This window comes from Ctenopharyngodon idella, chromosome 19 (assembly GCF_019924925.1).
Source record: "Ctenopharyngodon idella isolate HZGC_01 chromosome 19, HZGC01, whole genome shotgun sequence".
Taxonomy (NCBI): domain Eukaryota; kingdom Metazoa; phylum Chordata; class Actinopteri; order Cypriniformes; family Xenocyprididae; genus Ctenopharyngodon; species Ctenopharyngodon idella.
Genome location: NC_067238.1, coordinates 11,175,542 through 11,188,725, shown reverse-complemented (window position 1 = coordinate 11,188,725; position 13,184 = coordinate 11,175,542). Strand labels below are relative to the sequence as shown.

The 13,184-nt window shown below is 35.9% G+C and overlaps 1 protein-coding gene across 1 annotated transcript; it reads left to right on the top strand.

Annotated features, from left to right (window-relative positions):
• Positions 1 to 236: 236 nt before the first annotated feature.
• Positions 237 to 6,198, top strand: necap1 (NECAP endocytosis associated 1). Its single transcript, XM_051873774.1, has 8 exons — positions 237 to 442; positions 1,946 to 2,046; positions 2,171 to 2,275; positions 2,384 to 2,465; positions 2,626 to 2,734; positions 2,893 to 3,031; positions 3,444 to 3,537; positions 5,452 to 6,198. The coding sequence occupies exons 1-8, from the start codon at positions 348 to 350 to the stop codon at positions 5,510 to 5,512; spliced, it is 786 nt and encodes a 261-aa protein (XP_051729734.1). The 5' UTR covers positions 237 to 347; the 3' UTR covers positions 5,513 to 6,198.
• Positions 6,199 to 13,184: the final 6,986 nt, after the last annotated feature.

Sequence of the window (13,184 nt, the reverse complement as noted above, 5' to 3'; positions counted from 1 at the left end):
GCTGCATGAAAGTCCTTTCAAAAAATCTCAATAAACAAAATAATATACAAATAATTAATTTAAAGGGTTTGTTAAATGTGCCACTTGGTTTCTTGGGATGCGAACAGGCGATGTCAAATTCGCTAATCCCAACATCATGGTTGCGGATGCACTGAGCCCGAGTTCCATAACAATGAGTCGATCCAACCGTTCTCAGATCCGATGGCGCGTGATGCGTGATTCTCAAGCTCGAGCCTGAGGCATCACTGACGTCACTGACGCTCCGATGCCTGTAGAAGCGGCTGGCCCGCAATAACAAATTGGATGAAGACAGAAATATTACTCGCATTCATTGAAATCAGTTCAAGATGGCGTCCGAGGGGGAATATGAGTCGATTCTGTGCGTAAAACCAGATGTCAATGTTTACCGCATCCCACCGAGGGCGTCGAATCGCGGATACAGGTGAATTAAAGGATGTGCGGGCCTGAGCCCATGGCAGGTGTTTGTTCTGTAAATAATGTTGTAATACGTTTTTGTCTTGGCTGTATCAGCACCATACTTCTATTACGAACGACATTTGATAATAAATTATATATTTATCGCATTTAATTATTATTCTGTGTACTGCTATGTCGCAGAGACATTCATCTTACAGTTCTGCTGATAGAAGGAAAAACATCTTGTGATGTCAGATGCTTGGTCTGTTTGACGACTAGCTCACGACTCAATCTTAATAGGAATTGGTCAAGAGTAAACAACTTAAAAATGTCTTTACAATTAAGAATTATTTCCAGGTAATTTGCCATTTTAAGTATATAGCCTAGGACATCTGTCATTTGTATTATTATCATGGTTATAATAATATGGTATTAATGTGAGTTGTGTTTTCGGCGTATATGTGGTCCAGTTTATAATTAGTCCTAAAAGCTCTTGCCCACAGAGAATGTGATGCTTCAGTGACACACATTTCTCCTCTAAAATCCCAGTTGTATTCCCTCATTAGGAGCTTAGAGTCTTGTTGTAATAGTTCTGGAAATTGCAATACATCTGGATTCGCCATAAACTGTTAAACATCTTCTTTCCCACTAAACTAAAAAGATGGAACCCAAAGAGCTGCTATTTGTGTGAATCGCATGATTCCTGTCATATTTGGACCTCATAAAAAATAAAAAATTGCATAAAAATGAAGACTTTTTTGGGACCATTAAAATCTCGATGAAACTGAAGTAGCGGCAGATCTTTCTTCCATATTGTGAAGTACATCCGTGTGTAATGGATTATTGAAATAATGAGATCTATAACATGCATTTAGAAAACAGGTAGGGAGAATATTCTTTTCATACTGACTTTGCATTGTGACATTATTTTTGTGACAATCACTTTTTCTCCAGTGCTGCTCATTACTGTAATGTATCCGTATGTTAGACTATAACAGAAAATAAATTGTTTTATTTTTGTAGTTAAAGGGACCTAAAATGAAAATTCTATCATCATTTACTCACCCTCATGTCGTTCCAAACCCATAAGACTTAATCTTTAACACAATTACCAAAATTTAGAAGACCCAAAAAAAGGCATAAAGGCGTTGTAAAACTAATCCATATGGATCGAACGATTTAATCCAAGTCTTGTGAAGGGATGCAATAGCTTTATATAATGAACAGATTTAATTTAGGCTTTTATTTACATCTAAACAATGATACACAGAGCACATCACACATGGTAAACAAGGAAGCTCAAACATTCAGGGGTGATACACGAGAACCAATGAGGTTTGTACTAGCGCAAATTCTTATGGGTTTGGAACGACATGAGGATGAGTAAAAGATGACAGAATTTTCATTTTTGGGTGAACTATCCCTTTAAACTCCCCCTAAAGCTGTCTCCATAGAAAATCCTATCTAGAGCGTCAAAAATACACAATTTGATAGACCTGAAATGACATTTTTGCTGTGATAATGGCAGGGCTGCTGACTGGAAGCTGGACGCTCCTGATTGGACAGGCCGTTTGCGCATAACAGCAAAGGGGAAAGTGGCTTATATCAAACTGGAGGACAAAGTCTCAGGTTAGAAATCGGCATACTGATACAAAAAGAAGAGAAAAAAAAATCAAAAATGAATGTTTGATTGGATGACTTTCAGGGACATTTGTGCAGCTTCTAGATGTCCTTCTTTTATTATTGTCTTCAGGTGAGCTGTTTGCTCAAGCGCCAATTACGGAATACCCTGGCATTGCCTTGGAGACTGTCAGCGATTCTAGTCGCTATTTTGTTCTCCGAATACAGGATGACAATGGTTAGTGTATCATCTTACATTACATACCCTGTCATACTGGGAAATAGGCAATACTTCACTTCTATACTACAGTTTAGATATGCATTATCCTTGCTGCCTGCAATTTAGGTCGGAGTGCGTTCATTGGCGTTGGATTCGGAGACAGAGGTGATTCTTTTGACTTCAATGTCGCCTTGCAGGATCATTTCAAGTGAGTTTCTATTAAAAATCATGTGGACGTCATGCTTTTGTATTTGCAGTGACACCTTGGATGCCATTTGATGCTTTTAGTTAATTCCCTTTGGGCATAATAAGCTATTTTAGCATGTACAGTTTTTGATTTTCTTTTTAAAATATTTTCTTTCTGTAAGGTGGGTTAAACAGGAGAATGAACTCAGCAAAAGTTCTCAGACTGCAGACTCAGGACCCAAACTGGATCTAGGCTTTAAAGAGGGACAGACCATCACACTGAATATCGGGGTAAAACAGCTGAAAACTGCTTTTTTTAATTGGATTTTTTTCTCTATAGTGTTGCATCACTACATGTTCAGAAGAATATACAGTGATTTTTCATTTTCACATATTGTAAATAAACTGAGAGTTTGTGTGAAATTAGAGAAATGTTTCTTTGTATTTAGCAAGGGAAAAAGAGAGACAAACCCCGCCCTCAGAGCTCAGGAGGCTTTGGGCTCCTCCCTCCACCTCCAGGGGGAAAGATAGCACCTCCTCCTCCGTCCAATCATAACACAGAACAGCCGTCAGGAGGAGCACAAATAGGTACATCATTTGACCTCATTACTGCGTATATATGAACAAATTTATGCCTCCTCTTTTCTTTGATGCCATGGATTAGGTATATATGTAATATATAGATACTGAGTTCAACAAGGAGAGGAGCTCACACACATAAATATATATAAAAAAAAAACTTTATTTAGAGGCCAAATCCAAAGATAGCTTTTCAATTTACATCGTCATCAGTGTCGTAACCATATATGAATTATGTAAAATATGAATTCTGAGTCTGACAATTCATTTTTATTAATATCTCACCCACTCTAAATGCACAGACATATACAGACAAACACACAAATACATTTTACAGATATCTTGATAACCTTTGTTTTTCTCTCTCTTTTTTTTTTTTTTTTTTTTTTTCTTCATCTCCCGGTTTTCCCCCTACTCTTAGGATGTTTATTAGAACTGGACAGCAGTAACTCTAATACAGTGGTTCAGTCAAACCCCAGCTCTGACCTATGGGGTGATTTCTCCAGCTCTGCAAGGTAACATGATTCTTGACCATTGAATAAGTTCCTGTACTCAGATATTATTACTAATCACTAAGGGCCAGATTTACTAACAGCTTGCACCAGAACAATCCCTCTTTTGGCATTAAACAATGGATTTACTAAAGACACTATTTATCAGAGTAGAGTATTTAAATAAATAATGCAACGTGATTTACTAAGGTTTGTGATAGTCAATTAACTGGTATTTGCATTATTTAACGCCCAAAAAAGCATGTCTTAAACCATAGGCGCTGATTTATGTTTCTGCCTGTGGGTGCCAACACTTCATACTCCCACCCCCAAAACACGACGAGAAACGCACGTACGTCTTTGTTTTTTTGTGGAAACTTTAAAGTGCAAATACATAACCAACCAAATAAACACATCTTTATTCACCTTTTTCTGTTTCAAATGATAACTAGGCTAAGCACATAAACATGCCCCTTAAAACATTTTAACATGCTCATTACTTAATAATTAATTACTCTTGGTGTTAGTTTTTCAGGCGTACTGTCTTTTTCTCCGTGCGATGGTGCGCTTAATGAATTCATTACACAAAAGTTATTTGTGTCTCGTGAAGAGAATTACATGGACTGCAGATATTACCAACCAAACACATATTCTTTCCTGAGTGTTTTCACGAGTCGCTCTCTCTCGCTAATATACCTGGTGATTTTGAAGTTAATTATGCTACTTAAAATGCAATTATCATTGTGCAAATACAGAAAGCACAAGTTTTTGCATCAGGTTATGTTGTAATGCTGAATATACTGGTAGAGTTGTGAGTATTACGACCCCCCGGGACCTGATGTGAGATCCACCAATCAGAGAGGTTTCTGAATTGATTTAAATGAATGGAAAATATCTCACATTTTTTGTGGGTGCTCGACCCCCCCCCAAACGTGCCTATGTCTTAACCCATTTTGTGCTTGACATGCTGCGATAGTTGCTGTAGGAGGAGGCATCGCAGAGAACAGAGAGCGACTCGGAGAAGGGAAAGAACTTTCTCCACTCATGTTCATTAATTTGGAATGACAAAAGAAGACGTTATCTGAATGTGTCCTTTTCCAGTCCGCTTTTTTTTTTCTTTTTTTTAAAGGTGACCTATTATGCCCCCTTTTACAAGATAATAATAAATAACAAGTAATATAAATCTCAGGTGTCTGTGAAGTTTCAGCTCAAAATACCCCATGGATTTTTTTTTTTATTATATCATGTTTTAACTGCCTATTTTTGGGTGGGAGAAAAAATGTGCTGATTTGGTGTGTGTACCTTTAAATGCAAATGAGCTTGTGCTCCCCGCCCCCAAGCTCGCAATTCCAATACACTGAGGCATAAACAATACAGGAGAAGCTCGTGCAGCAAATATAACTCACAAAATGGATCATTACAAACTGTTCGTGATGCAGTGTATCGGATAACGTAGGTATGGCATGTATTTTGTGGATGTTTGCTAACATTTTGGTTGCATCCGATTGGTTGAATCCTGGAGAATTAAACCAATCGGATGATGACTTTAAAAGTGTTTCCCATTTTGTGTTCCATATGCGTCAGACGTTCAGCCAATGGGCCGTGCACCTGATTATCATGTGCTCTGCTTGTTTGCGACCCTACGCTAGTTTTGCACTGCTCTTGGTAGATTGCTTATGTTGGTCATCATGGAAATGACCTGGATGCGTCTGTATTCTTTAATTTGCACTTTGTTAGTAGATCACCCACAGAACTTTCCACTCTCATCTGCGCTTTTATGGGATTATGGTCTAATTTGCCATTTAGTAAATCTGGCCCTAAATATTTTCATTAAACTGGCCTTAAACTACTACATGTGTTAGTGTGTATAAGTATGTAAAAGCTGGTATTATTATTATTTTTTTTTTTTCAACATTTCTTTCTTTCTTTCTCTTTCAGCTCTGTTCCTCCTCCAGCATCTCACCAAGAACCCTCTTCTGGGAACTGGGTCCAGTTCTGAAAAAGTTTCATCATCCTTCATTCCATTATTGTTCCCATTCCTTCATCAGAACTACTGCAATTAAAAGATACTGCATAATAGCATGGAACATTAGAGGCAAGCTGTATGTAAAGCTGCTAATCTTAGCAGAGCACAGAGGTGAGAAATAGGCTATTAAGGGTTTTGTTGGTCTTCTAAAACAAATCAACCAAATGAAGTTATGAAAAAGATTGTATAAAAGGAGAGGAACATCCCATGAGCGTAATATGTGAAACTTTATGGTAACGTTTTTTTGAAGACTGTTTCAGTATCTTTACATTTGTCCACAAGGTGTTGGATGTGTCCACTTTGTTATCATAACTTGTATGTGTTCGTCTTTGGTTTTGGAGGAGTGAATATGTGTGTGTGTTTGAGTGTTTAAAAAGGCAGAGATGGATTGAAAGTGTAGAATTTAAATGAGGCCTGGAAACGTCAAGAGCTTAACATCTTGTATATCATAAGAATATATAAAACATGTACAGTATAAATATACAAAAATATTGATTGAAGGCCACAATGTAGAAAAATTATGTCCCTCAAATATAGGGATTATGTCTAGATATCCATTACATATCCATATTGTCATTTACTTGAGTAACAGATCAGAGTAACAGAGTCATTTATGTGTTAAACTAAAATAAAATATACAAAAGAGCTACAATGCACAATGCTTCACATGTGATTTTTCTTTAATAATCTCTGTCAAATATGATTCTCAAAAATATTAGCGTTTGCCATACCAGTCTATGAAAAATATTGACGTGCTAAAATGCTTTCTGCCTAGCCTAGCTTTTAGCGTGGAAACAAATACAAACATATTACTGTTTATGGAGGTCCAATGTTATTTGAATTGGGATTTGCTATTTCAAATGTATATGATTTCTCATTTTGTCTGTTACCAGATATCAAGTCCCTCGGCTCCAGGTCCAACAGTTTGCTGATTTATTGTCCTTACAAAAATGTAAAAAGTTTGTACCATAGTCTTCCACCAAAATACCATAGTACAGTTACAGTGAATGCATAAGTCAATATTCTGGTCTTTTTTTCCAAGCACATTTTACCAATTCCAAACCACATCTATCTATATATAATCATTTATAAGTGATATATTATTGTTAACCAGGTCTGGAAGTGAAAAACGCCTTATATTCAGATGTGCATAATTATTAAGCAGGTTTTTTTTTTTTTTACAGGTAAAATGGGCCAAAAAAGAGATTTAACTCACACTGAAAAGTTAAAAATTGTGAAATGCCCATGAGAAGGATGCACTATTATAGAAATATAATAGACAGCGAAATGCTCATTGGGGCATTCGGTATCTCACTTTTATTTTTATAGTCAGTCACACTTAATTACTTGGCACAAGTATATTATTAAAGTAAATATTTTTTATGTTCACCTTCAAATGCTTTTAGCATGGGATTGCACGCTAGTTGAGGTAAGTTGAACTCTCTTAGTTTTGGAAATCTTACATATAGTTTTTAATCGAAAATGGCTTTTTATTTATTTAGCGAATGTCACTGGAACGTGAAAGTAAATAAAATCACTATAATTACAGATGGTTAATCTATCTCACATGATCTATGTGCTTAGCATTTTCTACTGGAAAATACATTTTAAGATGGTAAATGTTGTGGACCATGGTAGTTTGTCTAATACATCGTTAGTCATATGCAAGACCATCTTGGACCAGCAATAAATCATCTCCCAGGTGCAGTTCCCCCCCCCCTTCTTTTTCTTGGAACGTAGTGACTGATGGCCAGCTTGGACCAGCTAGAAACCAGCTAAACACAGCTAGCAGCAGCTGAGTTTAAGCTGGATTTTCCAGCAGATGACCTTAGGGCACACATCTGTTTCCATCATTTATATCTATGTCAGATAACATCTTGTATACGCTTCCTTTTTGCAGACTTTTCAAAGCTCAGCTGCTTCAATTGGTTGAGAAAGAATTACCATCACACTCACAGCTTGTACTTCTCAGTTTGGCCACCAAACGTCTCTGTCACCCCAGTGCTGAGAATTTTCATAATACATGCACACCTGCTCCTTGTCTGTTGTGAGTAATGACCTGTTAAATACCCTTATAGTTCCCTTAATCTTGTTTGTTTGTTCACAGCATCATTCTGATTGGCTTAGTTTTTCATACTTACAAAGCTTGTTTGTTCCTTTGACTCTCATCACTGGGTTGTGGATTTACCTTGTTTACATAATTAATTGGATTGCTTTTGAACTTTGGACTGGGACATCTATTATTGGGTTTGGACTTGTGAGATTTTTAACCTTGAAATTGGATCCTGCTTCATTTGTTGATTGACTTATGTCATAAAATGTGAATGGGGATCAACATTTTTAGTACATTGTTGTCGTGTTAACATGTCCTTAATGTATTGGACAAATTTTTTTTTTTTTTTATCTCAACTTTTCTTAATTTGCATCTCACTCATTGATTTGGCATTTGTTAGGAATGTGAATACATGATTCACTTTCACTTGACTAAAAACGTGTATAAAAAACGTGTTTATACAGAAAACAATTTAATAATGCAATATCCTTTTCTAATCAATGGTCCTACTCCTATTTCCTTTTATTTTGCTGTATATTACTATTCACATTTTCTTAAAATGTCCTTAAACTGACCAGAAAAAGAAAAAAAATGTGGAATGTTTTTTAATTTATTCGTGAATATGCATGAATAATGACTAAAATTTTGGTCTGTTTTCATACAAAGCAATCGTATGGCTTTAGGACACTTGGAATACATTGTGTGATTCATCTTGATTACTTTTATGAAACATTTCTGTGTTTTGAGTTTAAAAATCTGGTTGTTCATACACTTTCATTATATGGAAAAGAGCGGCCTGTACATTATTCATCATTTCTCTTTTTGTGTTCCACAGAAAAAAAAAGTTGCATCTGTTTGGATGACATGAGGGTGAGTAAATTATGACAGAATTTTCATTAACAGGGCTACTATTTCTGTAATCTTTTAATGTTTTAAAGGGATGGTTCACCCAAAAATGAAAATTATCCCATGATTTACTCACCCTCAAGCCATCCTATGTGTATATGACTATCTTCTTTCAAACACAATCTGAGATATATTTAAAAATATCCTTAGTCCTCCAAGGTTTATAATGGTTGTGAATGGTACCCCAAATTCTGAAGACCAAAAAAAATATGCATCCATCCATAAAAAAAATGAATCCATATGACTCCTGTAAAATAACGAACTTCCGGCGGGACAGTCATACGTATTCGACGTACGTCCAAAAAGCGTTAATTTCTGCGACGTAGTACACCATGACGTTCTACACTACGCCATGACGCACAATGCTTAGTACGTCATGTCATTGTACGTCGTGGAAGTTAACACTTTTTGGACGTACGTCGAATACGTATGGCTGTCGCGCGGGAAGCTCGTTATTTTACTATATCAAGTTTTAAATAAGGGCACTTGTCTTACACAAACACATTGATTCACTTCAGAAGGCCTTTATTGGAGTCTTATGGATTAATTTTTTTTATGGATGGATGCATTTTTTTTGTCTTCAGAGTTTGGGGTACATTCACAAATATATCTCAGATTGTGTTCGTCTGAAAGAAGATAGTCATATACAACTAGGATGGCTTGAGGGTGAGTAAATCATGGAATAATTTTCATTTTTGGGTGAACTATCCCTTTAATACTGTATGTGATATGAGATTTTGGATCAGTGAGGTTTCAAAATGGTCAGGACTTCAGTCTGAAGGCGCAGAAATAGAAACGGTGAACGAGCGGTGAACAAAATGTCCTGTCTCTCATCGTGGTAGCGGCTGGTTAAGATAGTGTTAAGGTCTGTTTTGAAACGTTGCAAGGAAATGTTCTTGGCTAATAAATAGGGAGCATATTTGGGGATCAGCTGTTCACTCGTTGATGCAAGTTTAAATCAGTCCTCATTTAGAATTCTCAAAGTGTGAGGGATGTGTGAACAAGAGTGTTATTTAGCACCACCCTATCAACCTGTCTCAATCATAGATTGTGGACGTGATCGCACACCCATACCCACATACAAATTTGATCTGCCAGTTCTGCTAATGTAAATTAAAGGTGTTTCAGGATTAAAGGTGCAATCAGAAAATTCTGAAAATGAGAAAATCAGACAGAGAGAGCTTCATCTTGCACATTCAGATTTGCTGGTGTGTCTTTGGAGGACTGGTATCATCATGCATGATCTCCCTTCCTCAATATCTGATCAAACACATAGTGGATCGATATATCTTGTTCTAGCTCATTAAAAAAAAAATTAAAAGAACAAATAGCATTGCATACAGTACTAGTGAGAGATATTGAGAGAAGTAGGCTATTCTAAATTCATCCATTTTCTCATTTTGTGGAATGTGATGATTAACATTTTACAATATGATGCTACTTTATTAGTCCAAGAAAGGAAATTACTAAAACATGGTGAATCGATTTTTCTGTAATTTCTAATCTGGCACTAACAATAATGGCATAGTGTTACATCTTGTTACATCATGTTACATAATGTTCCCTGTTTGTTTGGACTTTTATGTTGTTTTTCTAGTTTCCTGTTTCCTGTGTCTAGGTTTGTAGACACAGGAGTTCTTTTGGTTTCCCCCATTAGTCCCTCATTGTTTTACCTGTGTCTAGTTAGCCTTGTTAGCCCTTGTGTATATAAGCCCAGTGTTTGCTATATTAGATTGTCAGTTGTTTTTGGTGGGCCTTTATTTTTTTTCTAATATATTTTTTTGTACTCTTCTTTTTTTTTTTTCTGGCTCCTTGTGTTCCCTGTTTTGTTTTGTTTATTTTGCTGTTTTGTTTCACACCTCTTCCTGTCCCTCTGTGTATAGTTTTTTAAAGGGTTTTGTTCACCCAAAAATTAAATTTCTGTCATTAATTACTCACCCTCATGTCAGTCCAAACCCGAAAAGACCTTTGTTCATCTTCAGAACATAAATTAAGATATTGTTGATGAAATCCAAGATTTTTTTTATTCCCAATAGAAAGCAACGGAATTACCACATTCAAGGTCCAGAAATGTAGTAAAACTTCATTAAAATAGTCAACGTGACTACAGTGGTTTAACCTTAATGTTTTGAAGCGACGATAAATACTTTTTGTGCACAAAAACAAAACAAAAATAATGACTTTATTCAACAAATTCTCTCCCATGTCAGTCTCCCATGCTATTTTCATTGCAGCGCTTCCAGGTTTTATGTCAGAACGGCGACGCTATTCACATGAGCAGCACGACACATGCATGTGATGCTGACACAGGAGCCGGCCAATACTGAGCCGGAGTTCGGACGTAAACACGAAAGCGCTGAACTGCGTTCACTGCGTCAACTGCGTACGAGTCTGACAGGGTAGAGAAGAAATTGTTGCATAAAGTCATTATTTTTGTTTTGTTTTTGCGCACGAAAAGTATTCTCGTCACTTAATAACATTAAGGTTGAATCACTGTAGTCACGCTGACTATTTTAACAATGTCTTTAATTCCTTTCTGGACCTTGAATGACGGTAATTACATTGCTTTCTATGGGGGATGAAAAAAAAAAAACTATCTAAAATATCTTAATTTGTGTTCCGAAGATGAACGAAGGTCTTACAGGTATGGAACGACATGAGGGTGAGTAATTAATGACAGAAATTTCATTTTTGGGTGAACTAACCCTTTAAGTAATTACATCAGTTTGATTTTATTTAAAATATCAAATTTTTAAAATGTATTTATTCAAATTCCGTAGTATCATCATAAATCTGTAAATTGTGAGAACAATTAAATGTAATCATGCACATCTCTCATGCACATTTACATAAAAATGAACATATGCGAGACGACAGCATACTTGAACACGAGCGTAATTGCACACATAAATGTGTTTGAATGTAGTATATCAAATGAAAGGTCATACAGCCAGCGACTGGAATAGTTATTAAAGCTGTTAAATGATCTTCATGGTCTTCTTCCCTACATGTAATGAGCTATTTCAGCTGTTAATCTCTTAACAAGGTGCCTAAATAACCTCAGACTAAAAAGGCAAAATATGTAATCTTTTAATGTCTTAATTTAGTGGCCTTGATTGTATTCATTTAGTGTCTGGTGCAAATCTTTGCAGTTGCATTTATTTATTTATTTTTTATTGTGAACAGTCAGGTGGTCTTCATTTGTTTACAGCTGTATATTATTTACTCTTATTTGATAGTCCAGTTGTATATAAATCTACTGCAAGATGTTTTTATTTCTATGTATTTTGCAGATATGGTTGTCATATTAACTCTGTAATTTACAATGTTATGTTTTCATGGATCAGTTGAAAGAGTTTGAACTTAAGCCAAAGACTTATCTCTTACTTGTAACTTCACACTGGTGTGTGGGTATGGTGTTAATGAATGGAGGGACAAGTTTGAACGCAGAAGTGTGAGACACTTCAGGATAAAGATCAGGAAGACTCTGTGTGTTTGTGCATGCATGTGTATGTGATTTCAAGTGTGTGTGCGTCTGACAGAGGTGATGATGGCTGAAAGAGTTTTATTAATGGTCAGAGGTTTATTTTTAAATCTAGGACACATAGTGTCTGAGTACTTGTATGTGGCTGCATGTTATCTGCTGAAATTTGAGAGATACAGTATGCTCCTTCTTACTCTTACAACATAGACTGCTTCACGTGAAGATGGCATTTCATGAGCATAGGTTGTTAAAAGCATAAATATGCTTTTAAGACTGGAGTAAGCATTCCAATCTTTATGATGTTAAGCAAACTATATAAGAAGAGTTACAAATACAGTTTAAAATGTAGGTGAACATAAATTTCCTGATTTTCATTTTGGATGGTAGATCAGAGCAAACTATTACATTTGAAATGCTTTATTTAATTAATTTCTGTAATACATTCCCTGCAGTTCCTTCATGAGCCCCTAGGGCATCCTCCAGTTGGGAAATCTTGCTCATATATTATTCATGTGGAAGGTCGACATTATAATACTCCTCTACCATCCCTTTAAAGACACCATGAAATCAAAATTGACTATTAAAAGTTTTTAATGGAATATTGCATTGTTTATTAAATGATTTCAGTGTACAGCATGTTTTTTTAACTCTTGTGCCCTTGTAGTCTTTAATCAAAAACATTAACTTAAAATCCCTTCCCTCGAGCATTCTGTCACTTACATGAGACCAAAGCAAATAGTAAACGACAATGAGCCATTGATACAATCAATTCCAGATAGACAATATTAAAGTCCCTCTGTAGTCAATAATTGTATCCCTTAAAGGCACAATATGTAAGATTTTTGGATTAAAATATCCAAAAACCACTAGAACAATGTTATATATTTTGTTGACTTGTGTATTATCCCAAATGTTTCCAAGAATGTTTAAATCCAGAGAAATAAGCAATTTTAACCAGGACATCGTCGCCTATCAATGACATCATACCCGCGTTACACTTGGTTTACAGTTTTATTTTGTAGAAACCATGGAAACACCAAAGATGCGTTAATATATATACCCCGGTTTCACAGACAAGGCTTAAGCTAGTCCCAGACTAAAATGCATGTTTGAGCTGATTTAACTGGAAGCAACTTGCACTGACATATCTTAAAATATGTCAGTGCCATTGTTTTGTCTCAAGATGCACACCAGTAATGTTT

Excerpts from the sequence above, each read along its gene's own strand:
- necap1 (XM_051873774.1), top strand. The coding sequence starts at position 348 with ATGGCGTCCGAGGGGGAATATGAGTCGATTCTGTGCGTAAAACCAGAT. Across the intron at positions 2,047-2,170 it reads ACTGGAGGACAAAGTCTCAG|GTGAGCTGTTTGCTCAAGCG; the intron begins GTTAGAAATCGG and ends TATTGTCTTCAG. Across the intron at positions 2,735-2,892 it reads CCATCACACTGAATATCGGG|CAAGGGAAAAAGAGAGACAA; the intron begins GTAAAACAGCTG and ends CTTTGTATTTAG.